Genomic DNA, 18722 nt, shown 5'->3' on the forward strand with positions numbered 1-18722 from the left:
TGAAATTAGCAAAGAACTCAGGAAGAAGAAAACTCATCTAACCTTTAGTCTAAGCAGATAAACCAAAATGGAACATATTAAAAATAGAAGAAATAAGACCTCCAGATCAGGTAAAACAGTTCAGGTATCTATGAATAAATATTGCAAGACAAATGAAAATGAATCAATACCTAAAGAGGTAAAAAAAATCAAACAAAATCAAAAGAATGAAAAAAAAGAAGAAAATATGAAATATCTCATTGGAAAAACAACTGACAAGCAAACACTACCAAAAATTTAAAGAACAATTAATCCCAATACTGTATAACCTATTTTTTAACTGATAAAGAGTCTTACCAAATTCCTTTTATGACACAAATATGGTTTTGATTGTGTTTGTCCTTCACTTTTGAAGAGGACCATGACATCAGGGAAATTATGGCATGGCTTGCAGTAGCTTTTGATTTGAGTGAAGAAGGGCTGTGTAAGGTCACCAACCTCACTTTTTCCTCCAGAGCCATCTGAGTCCAGTGGCCAGATATTATTCATCAAGACAAAAGTAGAGATGGCTTAGGATACAATGGGAGACTCTGGCCCTTTTAGGCTAAGGCCTTTTCAGGTTCTCACTTTGAGTGAGATCAAACTCATTCAGTGAATAGGAGGCCTCTTTTAGAAGAAAGTCAAGAGATGGTCACTTTAATTAGAAAGCAAAAAAATCAAACTGGGAGTAAAAGACCCTCAGGATTACTGGTCAAAAGAGAAACAGAGACTATTCACATTCACTCTGAGGCAAGAGGATCCAAAATACAGTCATTAAGTGCAGCATGGGAAGGGACCTACTGTGGTCCTATCTAGTGAAATGGGTTTAAGGGAAGGGAGGAAGGGAGGAAGGGAGGAAGGGAGGAAGGAAGGAAGGAAGGAAGGGAGGGAGGGAGGAAGGAAGGAAGGAAGGAAGGAAGGAAGGAAGGAAGGAAGGAAGGAAGGAAGGAAGGAAGGAAGGAAGGAAGGAAGGAAGAAAGGAAGGAAGGAAGGAAGGGAGGAAGGGAGGAAGGGAGGAAGGGAGGAAGGAAGGAAGGAAGGAAGGAAGGAAGGAAGGAAGGAAGGAAGGAAGGAAGGAAGGAAGGAAGGAAGGAAGGGAGGAAGGGAGGAAGGGAGGAAGGGAGGAAGAAAGGAAGGACATCAAAATTCACCTTCCTTTGGAGAGGACGTGAGGAAGAGGGAGAGGAGAAGCTGAATTACCCAGCTGGCTGGGTCCTGTTTCACGCAGCTCGGACTACTCATAGGTTGTGTTTGCCCTTCATTTTTGAAGAGGACTATGACATCAGGGAAATGATAACATGACTTGCAGTAGCCTTATTCATGGAATGGGCTTTACCTCACCTAGTCTCCCACTGCATCCTGAGCCATCTCTAATTGTCCTGATGAATATCTGACCATTGGACCCAGATGTTCTGGAGGAGAAAGTGACCTTGCACAGTCCTCCCTCACTCAAATCAATGGTTTAGATACAAAAATCAGGAAGAGCAAAAGAAAAGAAAGAAGCAATTTCCCTAATGAATACCGATACCAAAATTTTAAATAAAATACTTGCAAAGAGATTACAGCAATATATCATTATCACCAGGTGAGATTTGTACCAGGAATGTAGGTTCAATATTAGAAAACCTATAAGCATAATTGACCATCTCAACAACAAAAATGATATTATTATGTCATTAGATGCAGAAAAAACTTTTGACAAAATGTAATGCCCATTCCTATTAAAAACACTGGAAAGCAAATGGAGCCTTTCTTAAAATAAAGCGTATCTATCTAAAACCAAGGACAAGCATTATTGGTAATGAGGATGAACTAGAAATCTTCTCAATAGTATGTACGCCATCAACACTATTATTCAATATTATATTAGAAATGCTAGCTATAGCAATAAGACAAGAGAAGAAAATTGAAGAACCCTAGAGAATCAACCAATAAACAAGTTGAAACAATTAACAACTTTAGCAATGTGGCAGGATATAAAATAAACCTACACAAATCATGAGCATTTCTGTATCTTACCAACAAAACCCAGCAAGAAGAGTTAGAAAGAGAAATTTTATGTAAATTAACTGGAGACAATATAAAATACTTAGAAGTCTGCCTACCGAAACAAACTATATGAACACAGTTACAAAACACTTTTCACACAAGTAAAGACAGATCTAAACAAATAGAGCAATATTAATTGCTTATGATTAGGCCAAGTCAACAGAATAAAAATGAAAATTCTACCTAAGCTAATTGACTTATTTAGTGCTATACCAATCAAACTATCACAGAATTATTTTTACGAAGCTAGGAAAAATAATAATGAAATTTACCTAGAAATTTACCTAGAAGACCAAAAGGTCAAGAATATCAGGGTAATTAATGAAAAAAAATCTGAAGGAAGGTGATTGAGCATTACCAGATCTCTAACAATTCTACAAAGTGGTCATTGTTAATACAATCTGGTACTGGCTAAGAAACAGAGTGGTAGATCAGTGGAATATATAAAGCATATAATACAATAAATGACCAAGAAAACTCCGTAAGTGCTATTCAGCTCTAGAGAGAAGACTAATGAACTCTGAGTGAAAATTGAAGTATAATCTTTCACTTTCTTTAGTTTCCTTGCATTTTTTTTAACAACATAGCTTGTAGGGAAATATGTTTTGCATGACTTCACATGTATAATTGATACCATATTGTTTGCCTTTGCAATGGGTGGGGTAGAGGTGGGAGGATGAGAGAGAAGTGGGAACTCAAAATTTTTTTTAAATGAATGTTAAAAATAAACTAAAACTTTTTTTTTTAATTGCACCAAATTAAGCCCCCAAACCCATTTGGCTTACTGAATTATCGGCAAGATCTGTACATAACTGGAAAAACACGACTGAAAATTCATAGAATTATGAATCTTCTAATTAGCTCTCTGGCTAGTATGAATGGATTCCTGATGTATTCTGTATTGTTTCTGTGAAAGTTCCCTCCTCTTCTGGGATCATAGAGCATCATTAACTCATTGAACAAGTTTGTTGGGACTTTACAAATGTAGGAACGCTTAATTATTAAATTAGAATAAATTAGAGGAAAGGACACCAATAATAGTGCCAGGAAACAAAGACACAACTTAGGGGAAACCTACTTGTGATTGTTCCTGTGGCTGAGAATCAGAATGTAATACCTATTCTCAATCAATTTGCAAATGTTTATTAAGCACCTACTCTGCGCAAGGCACTGTAGAATTACTAGGTACTGGGGATGTAAAGAAAAAAAAATCCCAGCTTTCAAGATGATTTCAGTCTATTGGGGAGACAACATGTACATATATAATATATACAGATTAAATATAAGGTACTTGGGTCAACGCAGTTTCAGAGAAGAGACATTGCAGTTGAGGGGATGAGGGAAGGCTTCATGAAGAAAATGGTATTTGAATTGTATCTTAAAGGATGTGAGCTTGGGCAGGAACCTATTGTGCTCCAATCTAGCAGTTCCAGAGTAAAATGGTTTAAGATTTGCCCTCCTGGCTTAGAGTGAATGTCAGTAGTAACTGTTCCTCTTTTGAGGTCTTCCTCTCGCGGTTTGATTTTTTTTTTTTTTAAATTAAAAGTGGCCATCCCTTGACTCACTTCTTAAAGAGGCCTATTCACTGAATGGGCTTTATCTCACTCAAAGTGGGAACTTGAAAAGCCCTTAGCCTAAAAGGGCCAGGGTCTCCCATTGCATCCTGAGCCAACTCTACTTGTCTTGATGAATATCTGGCCACTGGACCCAGATGGCTCTGGAGGAGAAAGTGAGGTTGGTGACCTTGCATAGTCCTCCCTCACTCAAATCAAAGTCAACTGCAAGTCATGTCATCATTTCCCTGATGTCATAGGCCTCTTTGAAAACAAAGGACTAACAAAAGGCAGGGAGGGACTGTATGGTAAAGATGAAGTGAATTTCAAGCACGGGGATATTCTAGAGAATAAAATAAATAAATGGATAGGAAATTACTGGTTTTCACCAAATCCTGTGTTGGAACCTTCCCTGAAAATCGCTTTTTCCTCATCTCTTAAAATACGTGAATTACAAAAATTAAAACACCATAGAATCAAATGTAATTAGATCAAAATACTTGTCCCTTTCAGGTCTCCTGTCCTTGCTGCTCCATTAGCTACAATCCTCAAATCTTCAAACGGCTTTTCCTAGTCATGGTATACATACTCCATATTATTTTTTCAGGCTTATAAGAGATATTAATTTAAATGAAATTTTTCTCTTGGAGGACTTTCTTAGAGGAACTAATTTAAGGACTTTTAATAGCAGAGACTTGCAGTTTTATACAAGATCATACATTTAGTTAGTACACTAAATAAATGTGCTCCATACCCACTGCTCTAAGAATACTTGCTAATCCCACCCAAGTTCTTATATCAAAGTAATCAGATTAGTCTTTCCTTAGAGATTTCAATCATTCTCATGACTTGAGCTGTCACTTTGTGTTGATAAGAAGGCTAAGAGTTCCTCTATGCCACACCTTGTGCCTTTCATCTCCTGCTGAGCATAGTGTTTCTCCTAAGGGAAGAAATCAAGGGGTTGGACTGGGTATCTTCTATCTTCCTCAAAGGACTTCTCCTTTCCCCAAAATAACAACTTCCATCTATGCCAACACAAGGCAACTTCCATCTCCTGCTGCCAGCCCAGTCACCTAACTGAGAGTTAGAAAATCTCTGGTACAAAGGGAAACTACCCTTTGACTTCAGGTACCCATTCTTTGAGGGAAGAGGATAGTTGATGGGGAATGTGACTTCTTGTGCAGGTTTGACTTTCATCTCCTGCTGTGTACTTTTCCTGTCTAATTTCCATGCTTCAGAGGGAAGAGGAATAGTAAAGCAGGACCTTTCATTTGAGCTTATCATTTTACCAAAATTACTCTCTCTAAAATTTCTAATAATCTATTAGTTGTCAAATTAAATGGCTGTTTCTCAGTCCTCCTGGACCTCTCTGCAGCCTTTGATGGTATTGATCACCTCCCTTTCTTGACTTTCTCTTCTCTCTAGGCTTTCAAGATTCTCTCCTGGTTCTCATTCTGCCTATCTGACCATTCCCTCTCAGTCTCCTTTGCTAGATGCTTATCTAGATCATGACCTCTAACCATAGATGTTCCTCAGTGTACTGCCCTGGACCCTTTTTTCCCTCTATAGGCCTTCATGCAACAGAACCCCTTTACTTTATGTTGGTCATTTACAACCTCTGACAACTCAACAATCATGTTGAAGAGAACACCAGTTGTCGTTGACCTTGGCACCGCTTATTCCTGTGTGAAAATTTTCCAATATGGAAAAGTGAAGATCATCTCTCATCTTCCCTATCCAAGCTCTTGCCAAGGTCTGTCAATTTCACCTCTTCCACATATACACTATCTATTCCCCTCTGATAACTGCCACCATTCTATTACAGGCTCTCATCACCTCATACCTGGACTATTGCAATAGGCAATTAGTAGTTCTGCCTGCTTCAAATCTCTCCCCACTTCATTCAACCATCTAAATGATTTTCCTAAAGCACAGGTCCAATCATATACTTTCTTTCCCTACTAAACAAACTCCAGTGGCTCCCTATTGCCTCCAGGATAAAATGAAAAAAATGTTCTGTTTGGCATTCAAAGTCCTCATAACCTAACTCCCTCCTACCTTTCCAGTCTTCCCATACCTTACTCTCTCATGTACTCTTTGATCCAGTGTCATTGGTTTTCCTGCCTATTCCATGAAAAAGACACTTCATGTCTCAATTCTGGACATTTTTTCTGGCTGTGCCATGTGCCTAGAATGCTCTCCATCCTCAACTCCACCTACTGACTTCCTTAATGTCCCAACTAAAATCCTCTCTTTTACAGGAAGCCTTTTCCAATCAACCTCTCTCAACTCTAGTGCCTTCCCTCTACTCATTATTTCCATTTTTATCCTATATATACCTGCCTTTGTATTTACCTGCATATACCTTGCTCCTATATATACCTTTGCTATTTGTGAAGTAGCACTTTGATAATTGCTAATTAAGTTACATGCTTAACAAAAGAAAAAGATGCAAAAATTTATTTTGATATGCCAAAAATAATCTGAAAGAGAAAGGATTCCATGAGCTAGATGTAGCAAGATGAAATAAGTAACTCTGGAGGTGGGGGGGAAACAACTATGTTCTACCTGATTTTTTTCAATAACAATCTATCAGTTAACATAGGTTATAACACCTAAATATCGTTTGCCATAAAACTAGTAAGCACTGCCCTCTTTGTAAACATCATTATATTTAGTTCTTCAAAGGTGCCTAACCTTTGGCAAAATTTCAGCATTACTATATCTAAGCACTGTGATATTTAAGTACAGAGAAGAAAGAAACACGAGACAAAAAGAAATCTCACAATTTTGACAAATACTGAATTAAACTGATTTTATAAAGGAATCTTCTAAAAGGGATCATTAAGATTAAAAAAATAACAGATTGCCTACAAATTTTAAGCTGTCAGCCTGGGTTCTAACTATATATGATTCTATAACTCACTATATGGCAATAAATATTGGTAATATACATACATTCCCAAGGTCCATTGTTCTAACATAGATATAACTATAGATATATAACACAGGAAATAGACATTTTTTAGACAAGGTAGTTCTAATTTTTTTTAAAGGTAACAATTCAAAGCATGAAAAACGCTTCCCTTTTTGGCTTTCAAAATTGTCAGAGTTTTAAAATGAATGTATTTTTAGGAACTAGATTTAAATTACAATAATTTGCTTAAACTTAAATTCATCAAGTTTATAATGGCTCCCATGTAGTTTTTCTTCTGAATACACTAGAATTCCTTTATGATGTGGGGGAGAGGTAATAAATAAGACCCAGTTTTACAGATTAACCAACAATCAAGCTTTTATGCTTTTACTTTTTTACTTTTTATTGTGAAAAAATGTTTGCAGTTTGGGGAGAGACAGCATTTGTTATTGTTATCATTTGCTAGGATAACAAGATCATAGAGTTAGAGCTCCATCATCTCACTCCCTCATTTTAACTCAGGAAACTGAGACTTATAGAGATTTAGTGACTTGTCCCGGGTCACACCGCTGGTCCTAATCTAAACTCAACTCCTCCAAATCAAGTAAGTGCTGTACTATGAGGTCAATATCATGTTGGCAACAACTCACATTTCTATGGTGCTTTAAGATTAACAAAGCTCTTTCCTTATAAATTAGACAATCTGTTATTAGCCCTATTTAGAACTAAGGAAACTAAGGTCCAGAAAGACTCATTTGCTCCTAGTCACAGTGTCAGAGCAAAGCAAGTTTTCAGATCCTGACTCCATGCAACACTGATGGTTTGAACTATGGTCTACCAAATTCCCTCAAGTAATTAATTCTGGCATATAATGGCATTCAAGTTCCTTACTATTGCAATGCCATGGAGAAGGGTGCTAGTTGTTCGTATGGCTCTGTTATCATTCGATATGTATTACTCACCAGAAACTGTGTGCAAATCAGAGACTTCCCTTTTGTTTGTCAGTTCATACTGAAAGCCTGTAATCTTCCTGCTAATGTCCTGTTGGGGGGTAGCTTCAACAAACAAAGCCCCTTGGTCAAGTCGGAAACAAGAGACCTTTCTGGGGCTGTGGTCTCCATCTCCAACCAATAGCTTCAGTTCTCCATTTTTTTCCAAATAAATATTTGCTCCCATGGAGTCTTTGAATGGTTTGATGCAAATTGTTAAGTGTTTATTAGACAAGGATACTGTGTTTGGTTGAAGATTAATTATTAGTGCTCCAGTAGGATACATCCACTCAACAGATCCTTCAGAACATCGGAGGTAGACCTGTTCAACATCTTTCTTGTGTGCTTCATGAGTCAGCCCACTAAGGAGAAAAAAAAAATGTTAACACAGAAATTATCACATAGGATCAGATACACTGTTCATGCAGATCAATAGTTGTTTGCCAAGGCAGTCTCAATTTAAAAACTGGGTATATTCCAACTTCTCATAGAAATCACTCATCATTCATCATCTGTCATCCTTCATATTTTCTGCCTGTACCATTTCTTGGATTTATGAGTTCCATAAGATTAATTGATAACTGAAAATAATATTCTCATATTTATACTAATCTTAATTGGCTGAAGTTGCAATACTCCTCCATGATAGTTTTTTTGTGATTTGATGAACCCACTTGTATTCATATCATCTTGGGTTTTTTTGTGATTTTACCAGTTTGAATTGTTTGTATTCCCCCTCAAACACACCTTAAACTTGAACCTTGCAGACTGAAAAGTCCTCTCTTATCTTTCAAATTTCTCTTCCTAGAACAGCCTCCTTTTCATTTCTTCAACGATTTGAATTGCCATTCTCCAGTTCCACCAGGACTTTTTGCAAGGGATAATAAAACACACACAATATTCTAAGAGCAAGTATATCATCATTTTATATGAGAGTAGGAGAATGTTTTGGTGATAACTATAATTTTGTCAGCCTTTTTGTTATTGTAGCAGAGTACTACGCCAAGATCCTCAGGAAAGAATCTATGTACCCCTTCCTACGGATCATCTTTCAGAGCCTATCTGATAATTAAAGTCAGAAAGACTTGCAATATCCCAGGCTTGAAGTAAGGAAATAAACCCTAGGCCTGAGTAGGAATGAAGCGGGAATGAAGATGGAAAGGAAAGAATTTAAGACACAGAGACTTCTCAATATGCTGTTTAGGGTGACATAAAGTGTTATAAAAGATATATTAAATTAAAAGTTAATTAAAAAACAATTTCAAATTAACAGGTTTCAACATTATCTGTCAGCTGTTTTATATCATTATGATAAATGGAGCAGTATGTACTGGAAAATGAACTATACATTCCTGGAATTTGGCTTGGTGAAGTTTCTAATGACATCACATGCTATTCTACAAGTAACACAGTAGCCACCATGTAGCAAGTAGCCTTTTGCTCTCTCATTTGTACTACCATAAATTGCCTCAATGACAGGCTTCCAGGATGGCTGTCAATTCCAGTCATTCAGGAAGTTGCGAAAATTTAAAGTAGGTGGCCAATATACTGACAAGCTTCAAAAGGACCTTCTATTTAAAATAACTGGGTAATAAAAATTGCAGTGAGTCTGGATTATCCATACCCCTGGAAGGTAAAAAAAAATTTCATGTTTCCTTTATTAAGAGTAGAAATATATTTGGGGATTGTTGATAAATATTTAACAACCAGCTTTCCCCCCAAAAAAACTTTTTGTTCAACATTTTAAGTTGCATGAACATTTTCTCCATCACTTTCTTAAGTCTAGCGTTCTAGACAATCAACAAAATAATAAATTATTTTGTTAAATAATCATTAATTATTAATAATTATTATAAAATAAGTATTAATTATTTTGTTAAATTATTAAAGAATAATTTAAAATAAAATAATAAATAAAGTCTTGATTTCCAATATTTGCTGATTTCCACAGTATAAAGGGTCACATTAAGATTTAACAATTGATTGCTATGAGCTGCCCTAAAATCCTATGGCTACTATGTCAGGGCAGGTATAATATGAGAAATAATATCTGAGGTCCCAGTTCTAGCACACCTTTAAATGTATTTATTCTATTTCTGGTCTAGAAGTGGGAGGACAGACATCATTTTTCACACTATACCCATCCTGACATAATAGCCATAGGATTTTAGGGCTGAAAGGTACCTTAGAAATAATTTAGTACCACCCAGGCTCTCATTTTACAGGTAAAGATTTAGAGGTAAAGAAAATAGACTCAGAGTGTTTTGTTCAAGATTATACAGGTAGTAGGTGGCAGATGCAGGAGTTGGATCCTGGGCTTTTTTAAGCTAGGTAACATGGGCCTGGACCTGAGTCCAAGGCCAGCCTCAAGATATTTACTAGATGGGTGACTTTGGGTAAATCATTTAACCTTGATTAACCTCAGTTCCTTCATCTGTAAAATGGGAATAATAACAGCACCTACCTCCGAGTTATTGTAAGGAACAAATGAGATGATCTTTGTAAAGAAGGCACTTACCGGGTTTATACTAGTTATTATTATTCGACCTAGAAAAACACCTGATTCTCTAATAACATAACAGACAGAAAAGAACATCTACAGTTTTGAGCAGCAAACAGGGTTGAAATGTAATGAATACATTTCCCATAAGGATCACAGAAGAAACCAAGTACAGAGTGACAGAGACAGTCCATAAATTAAAGCTGAAAAATGGAAAGATGACAAAAGAAGATAGACTACTTCAGCCTGGTCTACTCCAGTCTCCCTTCTTCTCCCATGCAAAAGTCCAGAGACTGATTTACTCGGGGATCTTCTACTTTACCTAGCTCAAATGTAAGCAGCATCAATTCTGGAAGTGGAGAGAGGGACAGAACCTCATTTGAAAAATAGAGAGCCTTTTTGGACCAAGAACCCTCTAGAAATCTGTCTCCAGTTTCAATGTCCAGTCCTTTGTTGGTACTCAGAAGTCATCACCAATGAAGTTCATGTAGGTCCAGGCCACTAGGACTGCAGAGGATACAGCAGCCTTCAAGCCACTTAAGTGGACCTTCTAGTGATGAAAAGGAAGATAAAATATCCAAGGACCAATAATCTCAATTTGAGAGATAGGAACATGTTGACTCTCACAGGATTCTAAAGACCCCTTTTCATATGGGCAAAGTTGCTCTCCCTTTTGACCTATTGTTGTGCCTCTAAAGACACAGGCATACTTTTTTTTTTGCATCCCATCCATTTTGTACTCAAAATAGGAAAGATGTCACACATTCACAATTCTGCTAATATGTTTAGGGAGTTGGTGACTGGCTCTTTAAATATTTGTAATAAAGCTTGAATATTTCTAATGGAAGAAGTTCTTCTAACTAAATTCTCAAAGCCGTCAACTCGAGCCAACTACTGATCTCTAGAATTAGATTTCAGGAGGTAGGGGAAATATCTATGTAGATACTGTTCTATACATTTGTCCCAGATTTATTTTTTTAAAGCACAGCAATTTTCCTATATAAATCAAAACTACATTTTGAGTATATGAAAATGGTTTTAAATTTCTCTAACTTAAAATCAGGTATTGTTTAAAAATTTAGAACAAAGAAAACCTCCAAAATCCTAAAAATGTCAATGGTCAGGCACGTACCTGAAGGCAACAGTCACTGTGACACCAGGAACATAGTATCAGCAAAAAGTTTAAGACCAGTTTTAGATCTGCACTCCAACCCACCAAAAAGGTGTTGGTTTGGGAAAACTCATTTTGCTGCCTGTAGCACAATCTAAGTCATTCTATTCCCTTCCAAAAGAAACAGCAATCTTAAATTGAAAGAACGTTAAAAGGTACTGATTCGAACCACTGTGAAAGGGTGGAGTACCTATCTTCCTTCCCAAAATGGGATCTGCCTTCTCTCTACCCCACACCCCACAAGAAGACAAAATTTGGACATTTACTGCTAACTCCTAATTTTACCCTCTACTCAGTCACTTTAAATTTTAAAATATAAGTAATACTGTTTGGGCTTGTGATAAGTTTATCAGGAAAAATGCAATTCCACAACTATCAGAAATAGCCAGGGGGTGTCCTACTGAACAGCAGCAGCATTGAAAAGTTGTTTTCTTTAAGGTCATTCTGAGTTTGCTTTGTTTTGTTTTTAAATTAAGGCTTACTAAAAATCAATCATATAACACATACACACAGATAAAAATGTATATATACACAGACACACACAAATATAGGTATATCGATCCATTCATATTTTCACAAATCTGATCAGAAAAAAAGAGGCTGAAGAAAAGAAATACAGTTGTTCTGGACTTATTGCATTCTGACACTTTATCTAAGGTTCCTTCCATATCTAAAATATTAGGGCCTCAGCTTTGATGAATCTGGTAACAAATAAAAATAATAGTATGATAATAATTTCCTCATAACTAAACATACGTAATTATATCATAGTCATAGATACTATGTATACGTGTATGATGCATATGCCCAAAAGCCATTCCGTCATTACCTTTTTGTAGATTACAAGAAATTTAAAGAGCGTTCAAAGCAGATTTCATCCCAGCCCATCCCCCATCTCATTCGTTGGAATCTCGAGCCCTTTTGGAACTTGCTAACTCAAAAGTCAGGTTTCATACTTACTAAATTTTTGCTGGCAGAGTGGCGACAAAAGGGAACGTCATGATACTTGAGCTAGTGGTTACAGGATCCTAGCTAAATCCTTTTATAACAACGACCAAAAACCGCTTTACCCCAGGTGTCCCATCAGATAATCTAGAAAAAGGGGGCTAAACTGGAAAAGCTGGCTCTTCATAGGGAACAAAAACTTTTTGTTTCTTTTGTGAAACTCACCAATGAAGAGTCTGAGTTTGGGGCCTGAAAATGCTGTGTTTACCTCTGCTTGGAAATGGTAATCAGCAAGGTGGGGGGGCGGACTTGGGGTGGGGAGAGGAGGGGGTATGTGTGTGCGTAAGCTACCAAACAAGTTATTTAGGGTTACATGGCAGGGACAGTGCTGGGCTGAGTATAAACACCCCCTACTTTTGTCTGACAAAAGTCACCTTTCCTTCTCACCCCACTCAGCTTTTTTAAGTCTTCACATGATCTCAATAAATGTTGCTACTTTTTCAAAGAAATGCATATCTTTATCCCCTACACCCCATCTTCTTCCCGGAGTCTCAAGAACTGCAATACACAGGGGTTGGGGAAGCAGGCCAGGACTAGGTGCAGCAGAAAGCTAAGGAACTGAGCACAGCCTCGAGCCCAGAGGGAGAGCAGAGCTGAACCAAACTGGAGGCAGTCGTAGTAATAAAATAATGATGATGAGAATTAATAATAATCGCTAACATTTATATAGCGCTTCCTATGTACCTGGCACTTAGAGCTTTATAATTATGGCATTCCCGGAGGGAGCTGCCTTTCCGCTCCAAGTCACCAAGAAGCCCCATTCCCAGAAGGACTTCTTTTGTTCTAGCTAAAAACGGGGTGTTTAAGGGTCTGCAGGAATTCGCCCGCCAAGAGAGTGGGGACCAGCTGGTTTGACTCATTGTGGGCGTCCCTGCCACCTCCGATCCACTGAAATTCCAACCAAACCACCTCATTCCCACTCCACAATTAGACTCCACCAAATACTGGAGACAAGAGGGGGATTCAGGGAGGGAGCAGCTCCAGGACACAGGCATCCTTCCCTCTTTGCTGGGCTAAATGCCCAGGAAAGGAGAGAAGAGGGCATCCTCCTCCCTCAGCAGTGAAAAGGAGAAGGGTAAATCCTTTTCCCACTCCCATCTGAGACAGGGTGAAAAGATGAAGAAGTCGGTAGAAGGGTGACTATAAGAGTGTCCTGGGGGCTAGCTCCTTACCTCCCTTTCCAGTTGCACATATTGCTGGAGTACTGCGCTGAGGCCCCTCGGCACAGCAGCAGCAGCAGCAGCAGCAACAGCAACAGCAGCAACAGCAGCGGCGATGATGGCCACAGCTGCCTGGCAGGTCCCCGGACCGCCAGCACTAAGCCCACCATGCTCCCCCAGCAGCAGTTACAGCTGAGCCTGGAGCGGCCTGACGAGCCCCCAGTCTGGGGCTTGGCTCCACTTTCCCTCCAGTCCGCCCACTTCTCTTTTAAAAACGACTATAATTCTCGATTCAGGCAGGGCAGCTGGGGCTGACAAGGGCAGCAGGCAGCTGAGTCCGGAAAGAGAAAATAAGTGAAGACTCCTCTAGGGTCCAGAAAGGCAGAAAGAGTCCCTACATCGTGGAGCAGAAAAATGGGACCAGGACTTGGCACGGCAGGGCTCCCACAGCCAGATCTGTCCTTTCCATCCAGGTTGCAGACCAGGAGCTTCACTCTTTCCCAGCAGCAAAGTTCCACTGAACTTTTTTAGGTCCTAAACCCAGACTCCTGCTGAAGGGCGGAGGCTCCCAGAGAGTTTTCTCCTCCCCCTGCGCGTCTTTTTCTCTCTCCCTCTCTCTGAATTTCGCCCAGCTTAGTCTCCGCCCTCAGGCAGGATACGTAGCTAAATCCAGTGGCCACTTCACCTCACCAGCCGGAACGTATGCGGAAGGTTAGGACTCTCTCATTCCCCTCTTCAACTTGGGGTCGGAAGGTAGAATTTATGGGAATCCCATTTTTTTTCCTTTCTTTCTGGTCCCCACCCCTTTTCTACACTATCCTTCCTCACCGAAACCTTCAGGAATTCTCCATTTAAACCTTACTTCAGATCTCTGTTTGGCTAGCAGAGTCTTTGGAAAGCCGTGATAAATGGGTCACCAATATGATTGAAGTTAAAGTCCTGGATTTAGATTAAAAGACCTGGGGTTCAAATCCTGTTTCTACTACTAATATCTGTATGAACTTGGGCAAGGCATTTCACCTTCTCAGTTTGTTCTGATTTTACAAAAGTTGAACTAGATGATTTCTAAGATACTCTGTACTTCTAAAGGTGGCTTATGAACCCAATAATTGCTGATATTTCCATATACAAACTTTCAAAGCTGTTATAGAGAAATTATCTAAATACTCAAAACAACCATTTGAAGTAGGTGATCCAAGTATTATTATTCCCCCTTCAAGTTTTATTTGGGGAAAGGGGAATTTAAAGAGTAAGGAACTCCCCTTATGGAAATCATCTCCTCTTATACAGATAAAAGATCAGATCTCTCTTTTGTAACTTAAAATCAGAGAGAATGCTGAGAATTCAAATACTTACAGCTAGCATGTCAGTCAGAACTTGAACCCAGGTCCTCCTAAATCCAAGGAAACCCTTTATCTGCTGCTTGCAGATAAAATCCATGCTGACTGCCTCTCTTTCTTATTTTACACATGAGGAAACTGAGGTTAAGTTATTTGATCACACACCTTAACTCCATGATCAAGCAGCTAAGTGTCAGAGGGGAGAAAATGAACCAGAGTTTCTCCCTTACTCCAAGTCTCACACTCTTTCCATTGCATCAAGATGTCTCTTAGGAGCAATTCTGGCGAAAATTTAGAGAATTTCAGTTTAAATATTTGACTTCTATATGGGGCTGGTGTTTTTAAAAGGATTCTTCAGTGTGAAAAGTAAAGGTTACTAGAAGATACAATGGAAATTTATAGAATCACAAAGGATGAATGGATACAGATGTCTATTCTTCTGAAACCATGATGATTTCCATAGTAACATGGAAGGAGCAGTACTCCTAACGAAAAGCTTAGCTAGGAGTTTAGGACTTTCTCTGGAGAACATATCATTTAGTGGAAGTAAATGTAGTAGCTTTGAACCAGTTCTTTCTGCTCATTAACCATTGATTGATGGTGACAAGTTCAGTTGCACAATGAGGTTCTGGGAGTAGTGATGCTGACCAAGAGGTGTGACCCCCTAGGAATAAGCCTTAACTTTCCTGAGAGTGAGAGGTCAGAATTTTACTTTAGAGTACTATATAGTAGTATAACCAATTCTATATTGGATAAAACAAAACAGTTTTGGCTAGAGTCTGCTGATTGATGGCTGTGGTAAGATTCCACTATGATTCTGGTCATCTGGGCCAGGAAAAAAACAACACCTTTTCTGCTAAATTTGCCTTCCATCTAATCTGTATTTATTCTCTCTATATTAGTCTATGTATATGTTGTCTTACCCATTAGAGTATAAACACATAGTTAAATGCTTAATAAATATTGATTGACTTTGTTATATAACAGGTACAGCTGGTTCCAGATGCAACAGATACATCTATAGATATATAGAAATTGAATATATGGATATATGAAGAAGTCTATGTCCAATGTGTTCAATGAAAAAGCAGTGCGATGTAGTAGTAGATACAGTATTAGATCTGGTGAGCATCCCCCTTATAACACTTATTGGCTATGGTGTGGATAAGCTTACTTACCTTGGTAGTGTACTTTCCAGGGATGTACACATTGCCAGAGCTAGCTTAGTGTTTGGGAGGCTCCTAAGGAAAGTATGGGAGAGAAGAGGTATTAGGCTGACTACCAACTGAAGATCTACAGAGCCATTTTACTGACCTCATTGTAGCATGCCTGTGAAATCTGGATTGTCTACTAGCACCATGCCAGGAAACTGAATTGCTTCCCTTTAAATTGTCTTAAGAAGATTCTGAAGATCACCTGGCAGGATAAGGTACCAGACACTGAGGTCCTTTTTTGAACTAAACTGCCAAGCATTCAAACTATGCTTCAGAGAGTGCAACTCCAATGGGCTGGCCACGTTGTTCGAATGTAAAATATAGGCTTGCCAAAAAGACTATTTTATGGAGAAGTCACACAAGGCAGGTGATCACATGGTGGTCAAAAGAAACAATACAAGGACACTCTCAAGGTCTCTCTCAAGAACTTTGGATTTGATTGTGTGACACTGGCTCAGGACAGCTCAGCATGGTGTGCCCACATCAGAGAAGGTGCTGTGCTCTATGAGCAAAGCAGAATTGAGACTGCTCAAAGGAAACACAGGTTGCGCAAATTTAGAGTATCCACTCTGAAATGTTCACATGGACTATTTGTGACCAATCTGCACTAAAGCATTCCAAGCTCATATTGGTCTGATCAGCCACAGTTGGACACATTGAAACTTGACTTTATCATAGTGATGTCATTTTGGTCCTCTGAGAACTAAGGACAGCAACCACCAACCATTGACTTTGTCCCCATGAGCAAGTCAGTTAACCTCCAAGCTCAGTTTCTTCATCTGTAAAACAAGGACAATAATACATATAGTAGCTACCTCACAGAGTTGTCAGGCTGAAATAAAATAACATACGTAAAGCACACACTTAAAAGGCCATTTATTATTCAACAGAAAGTACAAACTTAATTTAGAACAGAAGTGTCAAACAGTGCCCTGCCAGCCACAGCACTCCCTGGTACAGTCAAATAAAAATACTATAAACATAGATAAAATCACATTTTACAACTAAATATGTGGCCTGCAGGGATCCTTATGAATCGACTTTTGGCCTCCATTTCTATTTGAGTTTGATATTATTGGTCTAGAACATAAACAAGGAAGCTTTCAGAATTAGTATGCTGCATGCATTCCTTGCCTATAAAACAGGATAGGAATAACTTTACCTACTACACAGTGGCCTATCAAACCAGAAACAAGACTTCCACAGTACAGTGGTATGCCAGTTACTTAATAATTTTGATATGGTTCCATATGGTGACAACAGTGGTTGTATGTGTACTTCTACTGGCACCAGATTTAGAACACCTGACCTTGACCAAATAAAACCAGATTGAATTGGTTTCCCTCTTCCCTTAGTTTTCTATCAGTTGTGTGCTAAATTTTGTGCCATACACATGTGACTCATTGTTCTTTTTGTTTGTGTTTTTAATTCTGTCATTTATAAGAATGAATGTTACTCCAAGGAAACTTCAAAAGTTACAGATCTTAAAGAGCACACTTCAGCAACTGTTGGCCGGTTGCTGATGTGGGAAGTCAAATGCTTCACAAATCATTCATCCACAAGAAAACAGTGTCATTTACACTAAGGCACTAAGGAAAATGTGATAAAATAAAACAGCAGTGAGGAGAACTGTTGAACCCTATAAAGTGCCATAGACTTCTTGAAGTTGGAAGAACAGTGAGAAAACAAATAAGTAAAAAGCTAGCTACTAACCTGGTATGAGGAGGAAGAAACATTTACCAACAAGATCATACAAAAACTGGTTGGAAAAAAAAGTAATTTTTCCTGATGAAACTCATTTTTTCTTTCAAGTTTTAATGTACAGTGCAGTGCTCTGGCAAATTTCCATCAATTATCACTGCTCTCAGATGAACATGGAATGTTCAAATCTCCAAGTGCAGGAGTCTGTCCTCATTATGACCCAGGAGCAGATTGATGAAAGGGGCCTCTAGTATGACTTTGGCTAGAAGTATTTGGTGGTACAGCGGAGAGAGCACTGGGTCTGAAGACATGAGTTCAAATCCAGCTTCAGATACTTACTAGCTGTGGGACCCTGGGTAAGTCACTTAATCTGTATTTGCCTCAGTTTCTTCAACTGCAAAATTAGGATAATAATGGCATATAAGGTATATATATTTTATATATATATATGGTATACTTGCAGGATTATTTTGAGGATCAATGAGATACTATTTGTAAAAGTGTCTGGCACATTGTAGCCACCAAATAAGTGCTTATTCCCTTCCTCTTAGCTAAGTGCATTGACAAGTTACATCTAAGTTCTGATTCATGATTAATTATTTAATCTTATGATGGAGGGAAATATCAATCAAAGTTCTAGTTTCCTAATGTCATTCGCAAATGTTTATCAGATTTAAGAAACATACACATTATTAGCAATTTTCCAAGTTATGCTTTGATTGCTAACTGTTTATTTCTTTCTATCATATTTGCTTCTGTTTATCCTTCTCTCTTTTTGTATTATTTCTTCTCAAAAATGTGTGTGTGTGTGTGTGTATATATATATACATATAAATGTACATAATGTGTGTCTTTGTATATTCCTCCTCTTTGAACCAGTTCAGAGGATGAAATTCAACCCTAATCCCCACCTCATTTCTCCTCTGTTGTAAAAACTCTTCCTTGTGAGACTTCTATATGAGATAGTTATCCTCATTCTTCCTCTCTCTTCCCTCTTCTCCAAGTGTATTCCTCTTTCTCAGCCTTCCATTTTTCTGTTGATATCATCCCAACAAAATGGATACATTCATGATGACCTTCTAAGTAGACTCCTTCTAACTATGAT

At 38.3% G+C, this 18722-nt stretch overlaps 1 protein-coding gene across 3 annotated transcripts in view; it reads right to left on the reverse strand.

Moving 5' to 3' along the window:
- METRNL (meteorin like, glial cell differentiation regulator) overlaps window positions 1-13992 on the reverse strand; it is a 36558-nt gene extending 22566 nt beyond the window's left edge. For 2 of the 3 annotated variants that reach the window (XM_072640898.1, XM_072640897.1), the window contains exons 1-2: window positions 13375-13992; window positions 7500-7888 (exon numbers count right to left, since the gene is read on the reverse strand). In XM_072640898.1, the coding sequence (XP_072496999.1) occupies window positions 7500-7888; window positions 13375-13532 (547 nt within the window). In that variant the 5' untranslated portion in view covers window positions 13533-13992. The remainder of the gene's footprint in view (window positions 1-7499; window positions 7889-13374) is intronic. The other variant, XM_072640899.1, reaches the window with a different exon arrangement.
- Between the last annotated feature and the right edge of the window lie 4730 nt (window positions 13993-18722).

The sequence above is a fragment of the Notamacropus eugenii genome, chromosome 2 (genome assembly GCF_028372415.1).
Source record: "Notamacropus eugenii isolate mMacEug1 chromosome 2, mMacEug1.pri_v2, whole genome shotgun sequence".
In the NCBI taxonomy this organism is placed as follows: domain Eukaryota; kingdom Metazoa; phylum Chordata; class Mammalia; order Diprotodontia; family Macropodidae; genus Notamacropus; species Notamacropus eugenii.